Below are 21,242 nucleotides of genomic sequence, written 5' to 3'. Positions count from 1 at the left end.
TCATTCCAACAAAATATTCTGTGGACTCACGTTAATTTTTTAATCATCATTATGTTCCGATTGAATCAGAACTTGTTCTCTTTCATTTTTTAATCCCAGTTAACTTTTTTAGGGAAGGGGGTCAATAACAAACAAAAATGTTATCAAACATATTAGTACGATTAGTCCACCGGAAGTGATGATATATTTTTTCTTCCAATACAATTTATTTCATAACTAAAAATTAATTAAAATTTAAATTCTTAATAATTTAATTTAAAAATACAAGTCGTTTATCAGTTATATAATCTGTTGTTCATTTATCAAACATATCTTTCACAAAAAATGATTAGATGTCCTTGACCATAGTGCTTATTAATCTTTATATGACATGTTAATAATATTTTATTGTAAATTGTAAAATTTGAATGTTTTATATAAAATATTAGCTGATATTATGGACAAGTGATGATTCAAGAACATATAAGAATATTTTTTCTCTAACTAACATGCACACTTTTATAAACATATTTTTATTGTTAGTTAAAACTTATTCAAAAATATCAATTTTTGTGAGTTCGACTTAATATTTAATTAGTCTATCTTAATTTTATAATTTCATTAAATTTTAACAAATGTTAAAATAATATGTTACCAACACTCCTCAATGATAAATTAATTGAATCAAATGTTAACTATGAAGTTGACTGCAAAGGAGTAGCAGATGCTATTTCTCATGAATGTAAAGGCCTTGTAGATTTTCATTCTATTATCTCTAACTTTAAGGCTTATCTATCCCAATTGCCAAACTCTTTGGTTAGTTCTTTCAAGCAGCAAGCAAATCATGTTGCTCACTCCCCAGAGAGAACATCAAGATTTTATGATTCTTGTCATACCTTTGATCATGTACTAAGTTGTATTGATTCCATTATTCTTGATGAAATGAGCTAAGTCTTTTCCTCTAAAAAAAACATAAATTGAATCAGAACTCGTGCTCTTTAACTTTTTGTATCAAACTGGTTATGTGAAATATTAAAAAAAATGTTTATGTAAAAGTTGACAAGCAAAACAAGTTACATAAAGAATCGACCCACGTTATACATAAAGGCTTGGCAGTCATAGGCCCATGTTTTCTGGGCCTGGAGTGATTCTAATGCTTCCACAACATTATGTGGCCCTCCAACCAACACCCAAACGTGGAGTTGGAGAATTCACGTTACAGCCAAACGGAATCTCCACTGCGCACTGGATAAAAATTAATAGATTTACTTGCATAATTATTTAATTAGATGAATAATTAAAAAAACATTTATAATATTTATATATTTTAATTAAATTCTAATAAATAAATATATATACACAATTCATACATATTAGAGTGACAATATATCAGATAAAATAAATGATGTAATAAAAAAACAAAAATAATATCCTATAAATTCTTAATAAGTATGATGTCTTAAAAAAATGTAAAATGAAATTATCTTATATTATTTTTTCTTGATACTTTTTAAAAAAAATTAAAATTTAAAAATGAAAATCATTTTTGAAAAATAATAACAAAAAATAAACAGTTAAATCAAGTGTGCTCTGTTTTTTTATGATATCTATATAAAACTATATAAAAAAATAGTCTGACAAAAAAATCTAAAATGAACATCCTATCCTATGTTGTTAACACTTTATATAAACAGGAATAGAATAGGAATTTTGAAAAATTACTCACACACTCACTCGACCTCCTTTGCTTTCGACAAACCCTCCATTCCTCTCAAACACTCACCTTCAATTTCGTTTCAGGTATCGAGACGATCCAGTGCTTGCTCCAGGTTCTTTCTTTCCTTCTTCCTTGGATCACTCTAACTTTCACGACATTGTCAGCAAGCACGTCCAGTTCTACGCCCCATGGTATGCTTCGATTCTATCGTTTGTTCTTGCTGACAGTGGTCGTTTACTTGCCCTGATCTGTTAACATTTGCTTTGACTTTGTTGTAGATCTTTACACTGAAGAGTCCAGTAGGCCTCAGAAACGGTTTTCTTCTGCTAACCACTTCTTTTTTCTTATGAATTTCCCTTCAAGATCTTAATAATACGTGTCACTCTTCAGATCAGTGTCAATTATCAATCACATAAACTGTACTCTTATCAATATGTTTTTACTTAATGAATGGTTTAAGATGATGAAAGCAATTAATTTTATTATTCACTCCCTGAAGAATTGGTACTTTGATTTTGCAAACATGCAAGATTTTGCAAATTATGCAGAAGTATGCTTTAGGGAATTTGGTGATAGTGTTAAGCACTGGAGGTTATGCAAGTGGTGGATCCCCACCCAATAGACGCTCCAAGTGTTTTGCTAACTGCACTGCTGGTGATTCTACTTCTGAGCCGGTTACACACCACCTCATACTTGCTCATGCTGCAGCGGTAAAAGTCTACAGGGAGAAGTTCCAGGTTAATGCATTATTATTATTATTTTAATTATAACAGTGAATAGAAAATGAATTTTAATTTTTAGTTATTTGCTACTAACTAGGGGATTTATTAGGCAATTAAACATCAACATGTCATTTGAACTTTATGCTCAAAATTGAAATATCTTTGATTGTTTTCTCACTAGAAGCATGATCTGAAATGTGATTGTTATTTTAACGGTATGTTGAAACACGTTTTGCCAGCATCTTATACTACACCTTTGAATAGTTATTCAATAGCCCAAAAGAAATTACTAGTTGTTATAGTAATGAAATGAACACTAGAATTTGATTATACTACAAATTATATATAATCTTATAGCAGAATTATTTGAGATTACTTCTCTTCATTCCTATCTTTAAACACATCATGAGTAACCAACAGGTTGATTGAAAATGGATAGAAATACAATTATTTTCAAACCTACACCTTTATCTGCTGTTTTATCGTGATTGTAAGGACTTTTTTTTCCTTCTTTCTCATTCCCCCTTTTCCCTTACATTATCTAATTTATCTTCTGCTTTTTTTTTTTTTATATAGAAAACACCTTGGAATAGGATGACATTAATTTGGAGCATAGCCTTTGTACATCCTTTGCACGATAAAATGCAAATTTTATTGCATAAGAGAAATTAATTTACAACTTATGTTGCTGATACCTCATTTCAGCCCCAATTATCATAGGTAAAGCACACAACTGGAAGTTTCGTACATTTTCTCTGTTGGGTCCCAGTGATTTGATTCAGGGGAAGATCTTGAAATGTTAGATTTTTTTACTATCTTTCTTTTCAGTTTTGCTTTTTCTTTAGTTCTTTTTTTCCTTTTTATATTTTTTCTTTCTTTTCTGTTACCATTTTATTTCTAATTTTTCTTCTTTTTTTACGTTTTTATTCTTCTTTCTTTATGTTTTTCCTTTTATGTTTTTATTTATTTTTTCCTTTTATTTTTTAATTTTAATGTTTTTTTTATTTATAGTTTTATAATTTATATACATACTAGAAAATAAGTTATGAAGTAGAAGATAAGAACCGTGAGCTGAGGTATACATGCACTGCACAAAGCTAGCTAGCACAATCTAAGAGAGCCGATCCCAAGTAAGTTTCACTCACTTTTGATCCAACCATGAATTGTTTGTTGTAGATCTTTACTCTTTTTTTTTTTTCAATTTTGTTATATTTTTATTTTATATTCATTTTGTGTATTTGTTTCAACGATTATTGCTGGATTTGAATTTTAAATCAAATGGTTAAAATCAATTTCATGGAAATCGATAGTTATCAATATTAGTGCATTCCAATTTTCATATGATTTTTTGTTTTTTCTCTCTACGTCTGGCCATTGTAAGAACCTTGCTCCGAAGGTAATTTTGTTCACTTTTAATTTTTGGGGTTTCCCTTTGATTTATATGGTAAGATTATGCAAATGGATGATTTTCTGGAATATTTATTTCTACAGTATGAGAAAGCTGCTTCTATCTTGAGTAGTCATGATCCTCCTATTGTTTAACTGTATTATATACTTTTTGCCATATGATTTCATTTGCTTGCAGCTTGGGATTGCTCTGCCTGGGTACTACATATGCATCATTTTTGGAAGAAAGACTTGAATGCTTTCAGATTCTGAAGTATGATATTGAAGCTGAGCGTCTACCCAAACCTGCCGAACGGCAGTAGAAGGTAATTTCAATAAACCCATTATTATACTCTTTTTGGATAACTGGTCAAGCTCTACTATTATGTTTACTTGATTTCTTATTAGCAATTACTATATTCACTTTATTCTTTAGTCACCCCTAGCAATTAGGACATCTGTATCAGTTTATTGTATATCAAAAGCTTTTATTTTTTTAATTTAAAATTCTCTTAATTATTTTGTTGTTGTTGGAAAATGGGGCATTTTTTTTATTGAATCAATATAAGCACACTTTGATCTATGTATAAGAATTGGGAGGAAAAAACATTGTGGAATTTTTCTGAGACTGACATATGAATACAAATTTCATAAATGACAGTGTGATGGAGAACATAACATCTGTTCTGTGAGTATCTATTTTATTTGAGAATTTTTAATTTTGCAAAAAAAAAAATATTAAATAAAATTGTAGTATGTAATGTTCAAGTCTATATTGGACGTGGGTGAAATTGGTTCTATTGGATGACAAAGTAGCAGCAAAACATAAGCATCCAAACATTTTTAATTGAAAGAAAAAATATTTTGCAAACATTAGCCAACTTATTTTTCGTTACGTGAAAGTTTGGGGTTCTTTCACCCTTGGAACTGTTTCTCAAGATAACCACAATATTTTGACAAGAAAGAAGCCCTTTTTGTGTGTGTGTGGGGTAGGGTCCCAAATATCAAGAATAAGTTACATAGATTATCAATAGTTAGTTAGAGAGATTGGAGCTTGGAAGGATATGTATTTAGCTTAAATAGGAGGAGAGGTTGGAACAATTAGTTACTTTAGTGGTAGAATTCTGCAGAGTTTTATAATTTGTCGTATTGCAAGGAAATTAATTGACTATGATGGAAGAAATTCAATACAATACGTTATTTACATTATTGGAATTGTCTATATTTATTATTTAAATTGGTTTGTATTGCCGATGGACATTGTTAAAAACTTCCAAATGCTTAATCGTGGATTTATTTAACTCATTATTCTTTGATTATTTTTGCGTTTTTGAATCAAATTACTTTATTTTGAATTGTGTTTGTTTTTTAAAGTCTTTGGGCTTATTTGTTTTTCAAACAAGGGTGCAGCAAGACCAGAGATTTGGATAGTGAGGAGCTATTGGAGCAGTTGCCTGCTTTGCAGCAACTGTTGTATCAACTTTTTGCCAGAGTCTTGGCATCACTTAGCAATAGTCATGAAAATGTAATTTTTGAGCTAATCGGTTCAATTTGGATCATTATATCAATATCACTATCACCAGCCAATTTAATATATTTGTATGTTTTTTCAATAATTTTTTCATACTTTCTTTAATTATGAGATATATGTCCCATTTGTATCAATTATTATTGCAACACTCTCAAAGTTTATGTATTATTCCAAATTCTAAATTCTAACATTTAGCAAATAAATTTACTTAATCAAATCATAATTTTGCTATTAAAGAAAAAAGCAAATATAATGCTGAACAACCCATACGCACGGCACACCAGTGTCAGAATGAAAATGTTATTTTACTATTTTGAAAAGACACATTGATATTAAAAAAAAACTACATTTTATAATTTTAAATGTAATAAATTAATTCAATTTTAATAGTGTACTACGTACTATTCTACATTCTACTTGTCTACTTGTCTCTCTTTCCTCCTGTTCTTTTCATCCGTCCATCCAAAAAGGGCCAGAAACTTCTCGGTCGCATCATCGCGTTCAGCTTCAGCCATGGCGGCCTAGCCTAATTAATTCAAAAGTCAAAACCCTAAATCCCAACCCATCAATTTTCCTCTCTCTTCACTTTACCAATCCAAATGGCCTCTAGACTCGCCCTCCGCTTCAGATCCCATCTCCTCCGCACCGCCTCCCTCCTTCAAACCTTGCCGCCGCCGCCCCTCTCCCTCCACCGCCTCCTCTCCACTTCCCGCCGCGCGCCTCCGCGCTCCAAAAAATCAGTCGACATCGGCGCGCGCGCGCGTCAGCTCCAGACGCGGCGCCTCTGGACCTACGCGCTCACCTTCGGCGGCCTCGCGGGCTTCGTCGTGATCGTCCTCAACAACTTCCAAGACCAGCTCGTCTTCTACGTCACCCCAACCGAAGCCCTCGAAAAATACGCCACCAACCCCACAAAAGCGCGGTTCCGGTTGGGAGGCCTTGTTCTCGAAGGCAGCGTGGTTTACCCGGCGTCGTCGCCTGAGGTGGAGTTCGTCGTCACCGATCTCATCTCCGACATGGTGGTACGGTACGAGGGATCGTTGCCGGATTTGTTCAGGGAAGGGCACTCTGTGGTTGTGGAAGGGCTCGTGAAACCGTTTACGGAGGAGATCAGGAAGGAGGTGTCGGTGAAGAACGTTTCCGAGAAGGCGAGGAAGATAGAGTGCTATTTTTCGGCTACCGAGGTTCTCGCCAAGCATGATGAGAAGTACATGCCTAAAGAAGTTGCTGCTGCTATTGAGAAGAATAAGAAGATTATTGAGGATGCTGCCACTGCCACCGTGGCCGCCGCCGCCACCGCGGAGGGACCGAAGACACCATAGATCGATGGTCATGGTCGTGGTGTTAATCAGTTTTGAAATTACTTACAGATACAGTGTTATGATTTTTTTGATGGATGTTGATTATTTAACTATAGGATGAGATTACTATTATTTTTGAGTAATAATTAGGATGAACACGGGAGAGCAGAGGGAATTTTTTTAAAACTGAGGCAATTGTTTCTTGTTGTTGTAATTCATTAATGTGGGAGGATATTTCTTAATAAAATGTTTAATCGAATGATAATGTAGCTCTGTTATACTTTGCTCTGGAATGGGGTTTAAAGTTGGGCACATTGACTTGCTATGGTTTAAAGCTGGTAATGGATTTTTGATTTCTTGTCTCGCTTGTTATTGTGTTGTCTCGGAAGTGCATCTGATTCTGCATATACTAAGCTGAAGTTTGTGTGGTATTTTGGATCACTATGTGAATGGCGGGCAGTTTAAAATGCAAAATTTCAGTGTATCTAGAGTTATATAAGCCAAGATTGTTGGGGCATTGAACTTGATTTGATGATTTTAATCTATTGCAAATTAGAAATTTGGATTTCATTGGGAGCCTAACCTTGGTAAGTTTTATGAGTTGTGACAAGGTTTATTTATGGGCTTGACTTGAATTTTACTGCTCTTAGGGTGTAATGCTAGAGAACACGGAACTTTTACTTCATAGGATCCAGGTTGTTGCTGGAGTGTATATAGTGAACAAGGTTACTAGTTGGGCTACATAACCTTCTTTGTATGCAGGAGAAGAGAGGAAGGAGGGTGTGGGGGGGTTAAAAGATATAACTGTGGTTAAGTATTCAAAACATCCACTAGAACATTGATATGTACTGCCATATTATTTTAATTTTCCACCTTGTCCTCAGAATGTCTACTAACTATGAATCTATGATAAAAGAGAATAAGGGCACCAAATGATGTGGTCATGATTGAATGGGGGCAAGTGGGCAACCTTAAAACTCATTTGGCTTTGAATAGTTCTGCAAAGGACAATATACAGTGTATGCGTAATGCATCTAAGAAGCATTGTTATCGGCACTGGTACTTGAACATAGTTGTTCTATCGGTTTTGGATACTATTGTGTCAATTGTCAAATACTCTTTAGATACCTTTGGATGCTTCTAACTTATATCTTTCAATCATTTCTGAACCTTTATATAAATACAAATGGGATGCCACAATGATTAGATAAATGATGGCATTTCACTGTACCTATAATGAGTAGTACTGACTTGTGAAACACTGATATCTGTATTTTATTTAGCGTTTTTTTTAATATTAAATCAATTTTGCATGTAATTTAGTGGTGTTTTATGATTTTTTAAAGTTGCTGCATCCACATGTTACTCTCTAGTCCTGTTCTGTATTTTTGCTTCCTATATATACATGTCAATTGTTATAGTCTAATGGAGTTATGGAGCTACTAGGGTCCCTGCTACACTGTTTTCTATTCTCCACTATTTAGAGCTACTTCAGTTCATCTCTCTGCCTTTTCTTTCCCAAAATGTGACATGACCTGTGTTTCTTCCCCTTCCTCCACTTACCGAATGCCAAATGTTGGCTAGAAAAAAAAAAAGGCAAAACAAAAAACCAAAAGGAAAAAAGCTTACCTGTGGCTGCATTTCTGCCCAAGTTTTCATTTGTTTTCTTTTTCAATTAATAGGACTATTAGCTTGTGATACATGTAGAATTAAAGTTTCCGGCTCTCGTGGTAAGTGCCAGACACGCAACTAGCAAATTCTTTCTGTTTTTTTGTTTATATATAATAGATTGAGTTATCTTAAGATTAGAAGGATGGTAAGTTCTTTTTTTACTATGGTTGGAAGGTATGCGATTTTCCAACTTCCTATTTCATTGTAGTTTCGATTGCAATAATTATATTCATTGTGCTGATTTGTGTTGTGAGCACATGTTCAGCTGGAGTGATTTCCTTCAAAAATAAATTGTGACAATTGGCAACCGGCATTTGATTATAGAATTTCAATTTTGTAATCTTAGCCTGATTTTAGGCTTGAACATTATGTAAATTCTGGTTAACCAGATGTGAGAACAATAACTATCAGTCCTACTATGGGTAAGCTCCCCATTTCATTTCTGTATGCTGCCACATAATTCCTGAAACTTGGTTTGATTTTTTTGTCTTTTGGACAAGAGATCGCAGTGGCTATACTTATGTTGTGTTTCGGAATGATAATAATTATCATCTGTGTGATCATTATAAATTTACTATAACATCTGAAAATTTCGGCCAGATATTATTTTCATTGGGACTACTTTAAATGGCGTTGCTTAAAAAGATAACAAGTATTATGCAGTTAAACTAAATACACATTTCCAGTTAGCAAATTGAATCATTAGTCCGTTTGTTTAAAATTTCATGTGTGTCTTGTCTTTTTTCCACATTTACAGACAGACAAGAAACTGTTACTGGTTTGTGAAGTCATTCTCGATGTTCTGATGTGCTTTTCCTGTCTTAATTATTGATTAACATAACTTTTACCCTTTTCATTGCTCTTCTACTACACTTATTATTTGGTTCATTACACTTGGTCACTTTTTGTAAGAACCCCATGTAAAACCGGAAGGTTAGAAATATTTGACGATAGAAAATCGAAACTCAAACCATATATAATATTTATCTCATTTTCTTAGTAGAGGAGCTCCAGTACTACATCACACCCTAACCAATCATTAGGGAAAAAGAATAAGATAATACAACAATAATAATAACAATGCCATCAACAAAAAAAAACACTCACATTTAGAATGAAGATATAAGAAGAGAACAGAATCTGGGGAAGAAAAAATAAATTGAATACAGTAGATAGGCTTCACTCCTTGCAGCATGAAGAATTAATGGCATAGAAGGGCAATAAGAGAGAGGAGCAGTGAGGAGCAAACAAATGCTCCAGAGTAAGTCACCACAAATCCAGCTCCGGCATCCATTGTGGGTGCTGGCGCCGGCGCTTGAGGGAGCTCACTGGTCTGAGCACTTACCCCAGCAGCAAACAGAAGCCCCACAAAGAAGACCATGAAGAAGAGCATTGCTCTGCTCTTGCTAATGCATGCCATTTTTCTCAGATACAAAAAGATGTAAAGAAAAAAATGATAACAATTCTTAGATAGCTTGAGCTTATAGAGGTGGTGGAGGGGGTGAGTGTGAATTGCTTTGCTATATCTTGTGTTGTTAGAGGGAAACAAGCGTGGCTAATTTATAGGCTCCACATGATAAAAGAATTAATATTTTAAGTTAATCAAGAATCACATAATAATTTGAGTTTAGACGGCAACGTCTATGTACTTTGAATCATTTTGATGTTGATGGTTGGTGTAGGACCCTCCCACACACTAGACAGGTCATGTTGTGGTCCCTTCAGAGTTCAGACAATTCAGACGGCTATGCTGACAAGTGTCAAGAAGATCCATGATTTGTTTTGGGACTCCATACTTTCCCAATTTCAAATGAGAAAGGGTGAAAGGTTGGTTGGGCATGCCCAGGTAAGGTTTGAAAGTTAACATGGTGACAGATCCTAACACTGTTTGATTTGTATACGAATATTTATCTTGCATAACTATATAATTTCGAAAATTCTAAACATAAGCTTCATTTTTTTTTCTTGGACAGAATACGCTTTAAAAAATTAGGTGGAAAGAAGTGAAAGGTGAAAAAATTATAGATGTAATAAATGATATAACAAGAAATCAAGAGAGAAATCGCAAGAAAAATAGAATGGATGCATATAATAATAGTAACTTGTAAAATATAACTTTCCCTTTTAATTTGACTTTTGGCCGTAAAACAAAAGAGAAAGAGGGGAAAGATAAATGATTGGACATTTTTTTTCTTCAAATTCTGATATGTTTTGGTGAAATTTAAGTGTAACTTTGATATTGTCTGATGCTTTCTGAAAATGCATAAAAAACTGTTGGAAAAATAAATTAGTCTTAGCAGAAATTTCACTGAAGAGCTTAGTTTCTCGTAATAATATTCTTATTCTACTCCCATAAGATTGTTTTTCAAGAAAGATGCCTGTGAGTTGTGTTCTCATATTAAAAAGAAAAAAAAAAAAAGAAACAGAAATGGTGATCATTGGAAGAAACATGAGACTATATTTTTTATTTCTGTTTAGCCAATTCCCAGCAGGCTCCGACAAACTAAACCTTTAGATAGATTTATTTCTTTTTAAATATGATATCAACATATCAAAATAATTACTTTTTTCATTGATAATGTAGTATTAAGTTGTTATTACTATTTTATTAAGAACAGTAATCAAAACAATATTTTTGTTGGTGACAAGTATAATTAGGTGGTGGTGTTTTCTATTTTACAGTTTTTTTTACTGATTCTATTTTACAGTTAAAAAATTGATTTTCATACTTTTCAATAATAAAAAACCAACCTCTTAACCAAAAGATATAGTTCAGGTTAATTTATACATCTGTTCAAAAAAAAAAAGAAGCTAAATTATACATATATATTATTTTTGCTGACGGCAACGTATCGTAGGCAGAAACCATTAATCCCTCGAGAAGAAGTAGAATATCACTTGAGAGAAAACTCATCTTTCCACATGTGTTATATTTCTATTTACATGATTAAGAATTGAACTCTGATATATGCTTGAAATGTTTAAATTAATTATCACTTGGGTTTTATACATATATATTGCAATCATATTCAATTATTTAATTTCATAAAAAAGTTAAAAACTTAAATAATCGGCTGCTGGATCATCGACCTTGGACCCAATCAATATTCTAAAACAGCTTGTAAAATGCTGGAAATGAATGTGCACTGCTCACCTTTCCCAATCTTCAATCCTTAGGATTATATTGCAGCCAAAAGTCTCATTCATGACCAAATCCAGGTTCCGGTGTTTATCTCAACTAGTCCCCATCTGCTCAGACCGTGGCCTCTACTTCGCTCAATCATGAAGATCGATGGTATATGTGCTTTTGTTTTCCATTTATTTGTCCTGCTTAATTACTTCAAGATTTGGGTCAGGCATATCTTTCATTTCCTCTTCGTTAACTAATAACAATCATTGACTTGCATGGTTCATTTATCATTTTAATTTTGTTCTTCTGCATGCCATTATTTCTTATTTAGCTACAGCCCAGATGGTGGTATTTAATTTTAGGGACATGTTCTTAGGTACACCCCTTTTTGAATTTTGCTTATTTGTTCTTAGGTTCAGACTCGGAAATCATTCTGTTTTGTCGGTCCGATGTGCATTTCATTTATGTCTGTGGTTTGAACTTTGATGTTCGCCCATAATTGCCCAGTTAACTTGTTATATTGTTGGCTTAACATTGTTCTCAGGTCTCTATTTGCTTGTTTTTGGTTTGGGTTTCTGTTTGTTCATCGATCGGAGCTAAAGTTTTAGGTTAATCTTTGATCTTAGGACTATTTGTGAGTTTTTGGATTCAATCAAATAAATACATTATGTCAGAATTTAGAAATTCTATGTTGAAAATCTTTCTTGTTTTCTTATTTATTACTTGTTTATATTATTTAGGAAGAGTACCCTTTTTTTAGTAAGAAATTGTCAGAAATTCAAGAAATCCATGAAATTTATAAAAAAGGAAAAAAAATAGATGTCGAAAAAAATTTACAAAGAGTTTTTAAAATAAAATGTATTTTAAAAAATTGGATATAAAATAATTTTTAACTCAATTAAAATGTGAATTTAAATTTTACTTTAAAATAAATAAATTCTTCTTAAATTTAATCATAATCTTTATTATTATCATTGTCATTAGTACCATCTGAACTATTATCATCATTATTATCATTATTCATGTAATCATTTTTATTATCATCATTGATGCTAACAACCATTATCATAAATATTAGTAACTTCTAAATTTCAAAAAATTAATTTGAACTTATGCCTAAGTTATTTTTAGCTTGTGTGAGAAACTCTTTCATTTTTATTTTCTTTTTCTATAAGTGTTTATGAAAAGGCTTATCCAAATAAGACTTATAATTATGAGTGATAAAGATTCATCCTTATACGTATTATTCATCCTAGTAGGTTATAATATATTAAGTAGAAAAGGTCACAAAGATTTTCTATGAAAGAGATTTACTAGATACATCCTATAAAGGCCAATTGCAGATTTGTTTGTGAAGATTTTGAACTTTAAGATTTGTTCTTGGTAAAATAATAAAAAATTGGAAGATTACTATCTACTTTCACCTTAAAAGGTTTAGGCTTAAATAGATTTGAGGTTTCTCATAAAACAAAAGTTTTGATATATCAAAAATTTAATGTAAAAAAAATAAAAATTATTTATTTATCATAAACCTCAACATATCTAAGCCAAACTTTTAATAAAGCAAAAAAGTGAAAGAAAAAAAAAACTTAGAAGTGGAGACAACTTACTTAAATTAGAAAAAAGGAAAAAGTGTCTACTTACTATATGGCATAGCATATACAAAGTAAATTAGTAGAATGTTTTATCAACTCTACGCTTCTTTATAGGCAAATATTAGTTATTGATAATGTTAATTTTTGTTAATCAAGAAATTCAAACTCACAACCTGTTCTTCTTTCCTTCTCCTTTCACATATTTCCAACTTTATGTTTTTTGCTTCAAACATGAAGGAGAACTCCCAAGATATATTCGAAGCTCCTTATATAAAAGGCTCGAGAGAAGAATGTGTTACAAAGAATCATGATCCAACATAATAAGTTGGAAATAACTTCTGTGATTTAAAACATCCTCTATAAAACAGAATATTCTCCAAGCGATTTCATTTTTTTTTTATCAAGCTTGTAGGACAATAAATTGTTTTTACCTCTTGTACACATTTCTTTGTGATTTGCTGGGAGCCTGAATATGCTTGGTAAAGAATATTTTTTGCGTGGAGAGGCAAGGGCAAAACAATATTTGATTAAGCCTGAAAAGGGTTGGTAAAAGAATGCAGTGACAATTAGGAACCTTATTTTTTGTAATTCTATTTGGTAATGGATTTTTTTTATGATGTACTATGGACTAAATGTAGTATTTGTTGAGACAAACAAATATAAATCGTGTTTTTTTTTTCTTCTTATCCCTTTTCCTTTACATTCTCTAAACAAAGGGAGTTGATAATGTAATGTAGCTTATTCTAAACAAATATTTTAGCACATATTTGTTTGTGTGTAATATAGCAACAATGATAATCAAATTTAAGTTTTTATGATCTTTCTCAACCCTCACCACTACGCTAACCCAAGTGGGTTAATATTTTAACACAAATGAAGCATTATTTATTTGTAAAGTGTTTTGTAAAAAAATGAAAAGTTTTTACAAACAAAATTCAACTCCCATATAAATTAGTAAAAACTTTACACCATTAATATGATGATTAAAAATAGAATCTAAAAATTTCAACATTATTCTAATTCTAATACATAACAATCACAACATGCACTTTTGATATCAATTGATGGTTTTTATATATGACAAAGATGAACATTATGGCATATTTATAACCCATGAAATAATTAAATGGAGTTTAAAAGTGTATACGTGTAAAAAGGAATTCGAATTCGCGCTTTCTACCTTGAACAAATTCACAGACAACAACAAGATGAGAACATATTATATACTTTTTAACACACATTCTATAATTTATTAAAATCTATTGAAAATTCTAAAATCAAAAGAGAAAAATATTACAAAGTGAGACTAACATTTTTTTAATTTTTTAAGTAAATTTTAATTAATAATAAATATTGCATTCAAAAGAGTCTATATTATGGGCAATTTACATCGGTTGTAAATATCATGTAATATGTAAATTAAGAAGCTTACAGGATAAATTACCATGGCGACAAACAAATTAATATATTTCCATTATTATATTCTAGTCAACAAAAAATTAATAACACACAAGATCTGAATAAAGTTAGTTTTGTTTTTCCTATTGCGTGTACGTATGATAAGAAAAACAAATGAGCTAGTGGCTTCTTTGTTTTCAAAGGCGTCTTTTGAAAAATAAAATAATGGCTCTAACCTTTTGTTCTTTTTTTTTTTTTTAACTCCCTAACCTTTTGTTTTTGAAAATGACTTGCTCCTACCTCATTGATATTTCCGCTGGTGGCCAATGATAAACGTCTTAGAAAACTCATGTGCTTAGTTAACGTTCAAAATATCATTTTTAGATCAATTAAGTAATGCTTAAGTTTTATAAGATTATAACACTGAAGAGGTAATAATGTGAATGAAAACTTGGATCATATGCAAATTCGAATTCACCTAAACCTAGTCAAATATTTATATTGGGTATTTAGTTTGTTTGAATTTGTTGAACACATAACAAAATTATTCACATGCATAACAAAATTATTCACTTGTTCGGAAAATCTTAAATGGAACACAATGTAAAAATTTTATTTATTGATTTTATATATAAAGCTAAATAATAATATAATACTCAAATATTAACATATTTTAATATTAAAAAAAGAAACAAATCCTTAAAATAAGATAAAATAGATTAATAAAATATTTAAATCTAAATGAACTCTTAAAGATTTGAAACATAATAAATTCTTAAAAAAAATCTCCTTAAATTTTCACAGGCTCTATTTATTTTCAAATTTGAATTGTTCTCTAATAATTCTTCCCTCAATTCAAATTTCTAAATAACCACCTCATTAGAAAATTTTATCTTCTCAAAGCTTGCCCTTCCAAGTAACAAATATTTCTCTAATTTTTCTGTTCTCACAACATAAGTATATTTCCTTATATTCTCTATATCCCTAATTTAAACCAACACACTTATACCCTTATAATGTCATTTCATTAGAAATGACATAACAGTGATAAAAGGTACAAATCTCACATTTTGAAAAGTTTGGATGATGTTGGTGTGGAGTTTCATTCTCATAGTCCCAATGCCTTCAACCTTTATTTTTTCACCACTTCCTGAGTTAAAAAGACTGAACTCCCTATTATTTTTCAAAGTGTTGAACATCACTTGATCTGTATAAATGTGTTTCGAAGCAACAAAATTTATTATCCATTTTGATTTAACAACCTCCTCACTAGTTGCCAAATACAAGTTTTCATCTTCAAAGTTTTGGACCACATTAGTCTTAGACTTTCATCTTTCATCATTCTCTCATTTTCTCTTAAAGTTGTGGTCACGTCATCTAATTTCAATGTTGTCCTCCCTACAAGCAATGTTTGAACCAAAGATTTATAAAACCTTGGTAATGGAGTCAACAATAACAGTGCCTACCTCTCATCAGATATCTTTTTATCTACATTCAACAATTGTCATGTTAGTTTATTAAAATTGTTGATGTGGTTATGGAGATTTCTTTCCATCTCCATTTTGAGTTAATCACATGAATAAGAAGTAATTGAATCGTGTTACAATCTTTTGTTGGATTTCAGCCCATTTATTTTCACCTGTAACAATTGTCTTATCATTTTCCAAAGTCAAAACAAGATCTTGTTGCACTAAAAGGTCTTGAATGATAGATGGTCAAATCATAAAAAATTATTTTCCCATCAAACAATGAGATTTCAAACTTTTGTGTATTCCTTGCATAGCTCTAATGTCACTTGTCGGGGAAAACTCCTCAACACATAACAAAATTACCCACATGCCCAAGGGATCTTAGATGAAACACATTGTGTAAAATATTTATTTGTTGGCTTTATATATAGAGCTAAATAACAATACAATATTCAAATATTATCATGTTTTAATTTTTTTTTAAAAAAGAAACAAATTCCTAAAATAAGTTAAAATAAATTAATAAAATATTTAAACCTAAAAAAATCCAACATAACAATTTCCTAAAAAAAATTGTCTAAATTTTCACTCACTAGATCAAAATTTTAAAAAATAAAATTTTATGAAATTGGATCAGAATTCTAATTTGATTTTGCAATCCAATCCAAACCAAAGTTATACATGTACATTTTTATAAATAAATTTATGTTACTACTCATGTTTACATTTTTATTTTTAATCTTATTAGATTCTTGCAGCAGGACTAAAAAGCCCAGCATTTTCAACATTTTTTTATTTATTATATATATAATTATTAATAAAAATAATTATCCTTATTTAGTATACACATTTATCTAGATTATTTTCTCTTCTAACTAATTTTAAAAACAACCTTTAAATCAAGTAGTTATCAGAATAATTAACCCCCTCAAATGTGGCCGTTATTACATCTTTTAATTATTTTTATTTTTAATTTAAAACTAAAAATAAAAAAATTTGTAGTTAAGACACGTAGTGCCTGTTTCCAATTAGTATTTATAAAATATGTTAATAACTCTATAAAAATAAAAAAATATTTTAAATTTATTAGCCTTTAAGCACTAGTTAAAATTGGATTTGATCAATTTTAAAGAAAAATTTGGACGGTTTAAAAAAGAAAAATTTGAACGGTTTAAAATTTTAATACGACCTGATTCGATTCAATTTAAGCTGTTTTGGACTGGATTTTATTTTTTTTACTTTTACTTTTTGAAAAATGTTAAATAAATGGTAAGATATATAATAAATATAATTTAAAATATCAAATATTTCATTTTATATAACTTATGGTTAATAATTAGATTTTAAAATACAATACTATATAAAAAAATAATTGTCTTATAAAAAACGTTATCTTTAATTAACTATTTTTATAAACAGGTATACGTTATGTACTAATTTTAAAAATATATAATAAATAATGATGTAAATATGAAGTGATTATTTTTTTTGAAAGACATGAAATGATATTATTAATTTATGAATATATAGAGAGATTGTTATACATTGATAATATAATTTTTTTACTTATTTATTTAATTATAATTCATCATATATGATAAATTTGTTAACTTTTTAAATAATTATTTTAAAATAATTTAAATGATGATTGATAATGATTAAATAATAATGTAAAATTATTTTAAATTATTAGTGCATAGACATTAAACTCATATATATATATATGATTTGAATTAGATTGAATCTTTTTTAAAAATAAATTCAAAATTGGATTTAATATATTTCTCAATTTGTTTAAATTTTTGGTTTTTCAGATGATTTTTTTTATTTGTAATAATGAAAGATAATATGAAAATTTTTAAGCAAGTGAGTTAGATGTTTGATTTTATTCTTATTGGAATTAGGCTTTTCCGAATGTTAATTTGGACCTTATGATCATACTCCCTGAGGAGGTTAAATTAAATAATGGAAGGAAGCTGGCAAAAGCGTTAATAGTAAATGAGAAAGGGACAAAATAGGGAATGTGAGAGTAACAGCCGCACCCAATAGTAACTTCCCACGTCGCCTCAATTCTCACTAAACGGAGTTCGTTGGAGAGAGAGAGAGAGAGAGAGAGAAGTAACAGCCCTTTTAAATACCAAACACTGACACACACAAACGACGCATCCTTCTTTCTCTCTCTCTCCTCCTCGATCCCAATTCCACTAGGGTTAGGGTTCCGTTACCCTTATCTCCTTCTCAATTCTTGCTTTCCTCTTTAATAATCCGCTCTCGTATTCGTTTATTAATTGATCATTCTTTCTCGTTTTGTTCTTTTTCGCTGAATCCAGGATTCAATTCCGATGCGATTCCGAGCTTGTTAGATCCACGACAACGTTTCGTTTCCCAGATTCTTTTGTAAAAAAAAATAATCTTCCTTTGCCCAACAGGTTCGATCATCGTTATTCCTCTCGCAATTTTCACTAACCCGACGTGTCTCTGTTTCGATTCGTTCCTATTGATTTCGTCTCGTTTTAATTGTATTCTATTGTGTGAACGAATTTGAGTTGTAGTTTGGTGGAAATAGTTGGTTGTGTTTTGCAGATAAGAACAGCGAATATAGACGTAGGGTTCTTTTTTCTTTTCTTTTTTCTCACATATGCCATGGCGATGTTTTTATTGAATTTTCATCCAATTTATTGAAATTTTCAGTGACGAGAGTCAATAGTATGGTGTTTGAATTCTGCTCATATTGCATGATTGGTGTGTTTTACTGTTCCGGTTATGGCCTCTGTACCTGTTTGTTCCTAATAATTGAGGCTTTAATGCCTTTGGTGTTTGTTGTCCTGTTTCTCTTTATTATGTTTATGGAGTTTTGGTCTAAGTTTTTTTGTTGTTGATAGGTAGGTGACGTGTGGTTCAATATTTTCATAATATCCTGAAATTTTGTTGTTAAATGTTTCGTTTTTTTGTTGTCATGGTTAGTTTTGAGGTAAAGAATTTTCATGTTAGTCATTATAGGTAAAGGATGTGGTGACTTTTAATTGTATATTATTGTCCGGGAAGGCTTGTGGTTTGATGCATTAACTGAGCAGGTATTGGACACTAGTTGAAGAGGGGTCAATGGGCCATGTATGCATGTGAAAAGAAATCTATCTAGTAACACTAAAAACAGGACTAGCTGGGAAAAGGAACCACTGTACTGCTCACTGCTATCTTATAATGAGTTGGGTATCTTCAACTCTCTTTTAACAAGGAATGGAGTGACTTTATAATTGAGAATAAATCTGATAGTATTCATTGATATCTTTTACACTGTGTATGGTGCATTTTAATTGGAATGTAGTTGCAGTAAGACTTTTTACCGCTGCATGTAATGTCAATGTGCAATCTCTAATTGCTTAAAATTGAATCAGTGCTGTAACTTTTTCTTTTATGGCCAGGGGATAAGGTGGTTGGATTGTTATAAATTGCTCTTTTTAAGGTTTAGGAAGACATTTTGTGCAAGGTTCTGAAAGGTCATAGTCAAATAATGCTTCATAACATTGCTGCCTGGGTTGTGATTTATTTTTTCAGTTTGTTCTTGTGAAGTTGACATGCTGATGAGTCCTTAACTTGAGTATTTTTTTTTTGCCATTTTTAAGGGTTCAGTTTTTTCTTTGGGTACAATTAAATTTTGAAAATTTGGGTTTATTTGTTTATGCAACTTGGCAATGCACCACCATCTTTATGTCATTTCTTGTTTAAGTACATGGATCTGCTCAAAAGCTTGTTTCATCAATATTTTGCATTGGGAAAAGGGTGCTATATTGTTGCCTTACATAAATTGGACTATAATCATAGTTGATTACTGGTTTTTCTCTGGAGTGCTGTTTGTTTATTATGAAATTAGTGATGACGTGATCTTAGATGTTCTATGTATCATTTGCGCAGGTAAGTTGGAAAAAAATGGACCATGACAAGACTGGGTGCCAAGCTCCTCCTGAAGGTCCTATATTGTGCATCAACAACTGTGGATTTTTTGGAAGTGCAGCTACCATGAATATGTGTTCTAAATGCCACAAAGACATGTTGCTGAAACAGGAGCAGGCCAAGCTTGCAGCATCATCCATTGGGAATATTATGAATGGGTCTTCAAGCAGCACTGAAAAGGAACCTGTTGTTGCCGCTGCTGCTGCTAATGTTGATATCCCAGTTATTCCAGTAGAGCCTAAAACTGTCTCTGTGCAACCTTTATTTGGTTCAGGTCCAGAAGGGAGTGGTGAGGCAAAGCTGAAGGATGGACCAAAACGCTGCAGCAGCTGCAACAAGCGAGTTGGTTTGACAGGGTTTAATTGTCGATGTGGTGACCTTTTTTGTGCTGTACATCGCTACTCAGACAAGCATAATTGCCCATTTGATTACCGCACTGCTGCTCGGGATGCCATAGCTAAAGCAAACCCAGTTGTCAAGGCTGAGAAGCTTGATAAGATCTAAGATTTGAAGTCAAAGTTTCATGGCCTGAGATGAAGTTATGCATAATTTCATCATGAAATGATCCGAGTTTCCTTCACATTTTATTTGGTGTTCTTATTATATTGTTATATGTGGTGGGTGACTTGGAGTTATTGGACATCTCTGCAATTTGAAGGACTCTTTCATGTGATTGGCGAAAATATATATGTTGGCCACAGTGTTTAAGTTTTTAAGTGCTGGTTTGGTGAAAGTTGGTTGGTGTTGTTAGCTTTGTAATGCATCTATCCTGTATCAGAATGGTATGTGCAATTTAAAGATGGTTTCAAGAGCATCCGTGGACATGTGGTAGATTGTAATTATTGTGGGCTATCTATGAATTATTTTCGATATGCTAGAATTTTCAGAAATTGCTTAGTTGATCACTTATTTAATATAGTAACTACCAAAAAAATAATGGAGTTGGGTTAATATTTGCGAATTTGGATTGGACTGAATTCGTACTTTAGGAAGAACAATAATAACGAGGTTAAACTTTTAAGCTAAACTCGCGACTCTAATTGTTTTGCTGAACCTGATTCAATCTCTTAGCTGTCTGCAGGTGGAAATTTGTCCTCACATACTTCCATCTTTCTTAAGAAATATCTAGCAAAACAACAATAGGGAAATTTTGGCCAAATTCTTGAGACCCTAGGAAAATTAGGACTAGTAATTTTGCCATTAGATAGCCAAAACCATCACTAAACCCAATGTTAATCTCAATGGCTAATCGAAACAGAGAAAGAAATGACATACATGAACAGGAGTCTTGTCCCAGACATCAAGATCCTAGCGATTACAGAGGAACGTCTCAAAACATGCTCTGCTGTCGCATGAAAAATTGAAATGTGGATGCTTGCAAATTTGGACTCA

General features: G+C 31.5%; 3 protein-coding genes and 1 non-coding gene across 6 annotated transcripts; 3 read left to right on the top strand and 1 right to left on the bottom strand.

Annotated features, from left to right (window-relative positions):
* Positions 1–1,659: 1,659 nt before the first annotated feature.
* On the top strand, positions 1,660–3,138 carry LOC100782605 (uncharacterized). The gene is made up of 3 exons (XR_005887137.1): positions 1,660–1,887; positions 1,975–2,433; positions 2,995–3,138. It is a non-coding gene; the product is annotated as an uncharacterized protein (transcript).
* A 2,436-nt stretch (positions 3,139–5,574) lies between these two features.
* On the top strand, positions 5,575–6,901 carry LOC121172629 (cytochrome c-type biogenesis protein CcmE homolog, mitochondrial). The gene has a single exon (XM_003539013.5). It carries the CDS (start codon positions 5,935–5,937, stop codon positions 6,655–6,657), a length of 723 nt encoding a protein of 240 aa, XP_003539061.1. The 5' UTR covers positions 5,575–5,934; the 3' UTR covers positions 6,658–6,901.
* A 2,367-nt stretch (positions 6,902–9,268) lies between these two features.
* Positions 9,269–10,970, bottom strand: LOC112998380 (uncharacterized). Its single transcript, XM_026124402.2, has one exon. The coding sequence runs from the start codon at positions 9,725–9,727 to the stop codon at positions 9,509–9,511; it is 219 nt and encodes a 72-aa protein (XP_025980187.1). The 5' UTR covers positions 9,728–10,970; the 3' UTR covers positions 9,269–9,508.
* Positions 10,971–17,986: 7,016 nt separating this feature from the next.
* Positions 17,987–20,736, top strand: LOC100500070 (AN1-like zinc finger protein). 3 transcript variants are annotated; one of them, XM_041006381.1, is made up of 4 exons: positions 17,987–18,108; positions 18,230–18,328; positions 18,974–19,104; positions 19,812–20,664. In XM_041006381.1, the coding sequence occupies exon 4, from the start codon at positions 19,827–19,829 to the stop codon at positions 20,352–20,354; it is 528 nt and encodes a 175-aa protein (XP_040862315.1). In that variant the 5' UTR covers positions 17,987–18,108; positions 18,230–18,328; positions 18,974–19,104; positions 19,812–19,826; the 3' UTR covers positions 20,355–20,664. The 3 variants fall into 3 exon arrangements, with proteins under 3 accessions (XP_040862315.1, XP_040862316.1, NP_001236393.2); XM_041006382.1 differs by having other exon boundaries at positions 18,230–19,104; NM_001249464.2 differs by lacking the exon at positions 18,974–19,104 and having other exon boundaries at positions 18,059–18,108; positions 19,812–20,736.
* Positions 20,737–21,242: the final 506 nt, after the last annotated feature.

Source organism: Glycine max, chromosome 11 (assembly GCF_000004515.6).
Source record: "Glycine max cultivar Williams 82 chromosome 11, Glycine_max_v4.0, whole genome shotgun sequence".
NCBI classification, from domain to species: domain Eukaryota; kingdom Viridiplantae; phylum Streptophyta; class Magnoliopsida; order Fabales; family Fabaceae; genus Glycine; species Glycine max.
The sequence above is the reverse complement of the archived record's forward strand: the minus strand, read 5'-3'. Positions and strand labels throughout refer to the sequence as shown.

Bases quoted from the DNA above. Each gene is read 5' to 3' on its own strand.
- LOC100500070 (NM_001249464.2), top strand. From the start codon at position 19,827: ATGGACCATGACAAGACTGGGTGCCAAGCTCCTCCTGAAGGTCCTATA.
- LOC121172629 (XM_003539013.5), top strand. From the start codon at position 5,935: ATGGCCTCTAGACTCGCCCTCCGCTTCAGATCCCATCTCCTCCGCACC.
- LOC112998380 (XM_026124402.2), bottom strand. From the start codon at position 9,727: ATGGCATGCATTAGCAAGAGCAGAGCAATGCTCTTCTTCATGGTCTTC.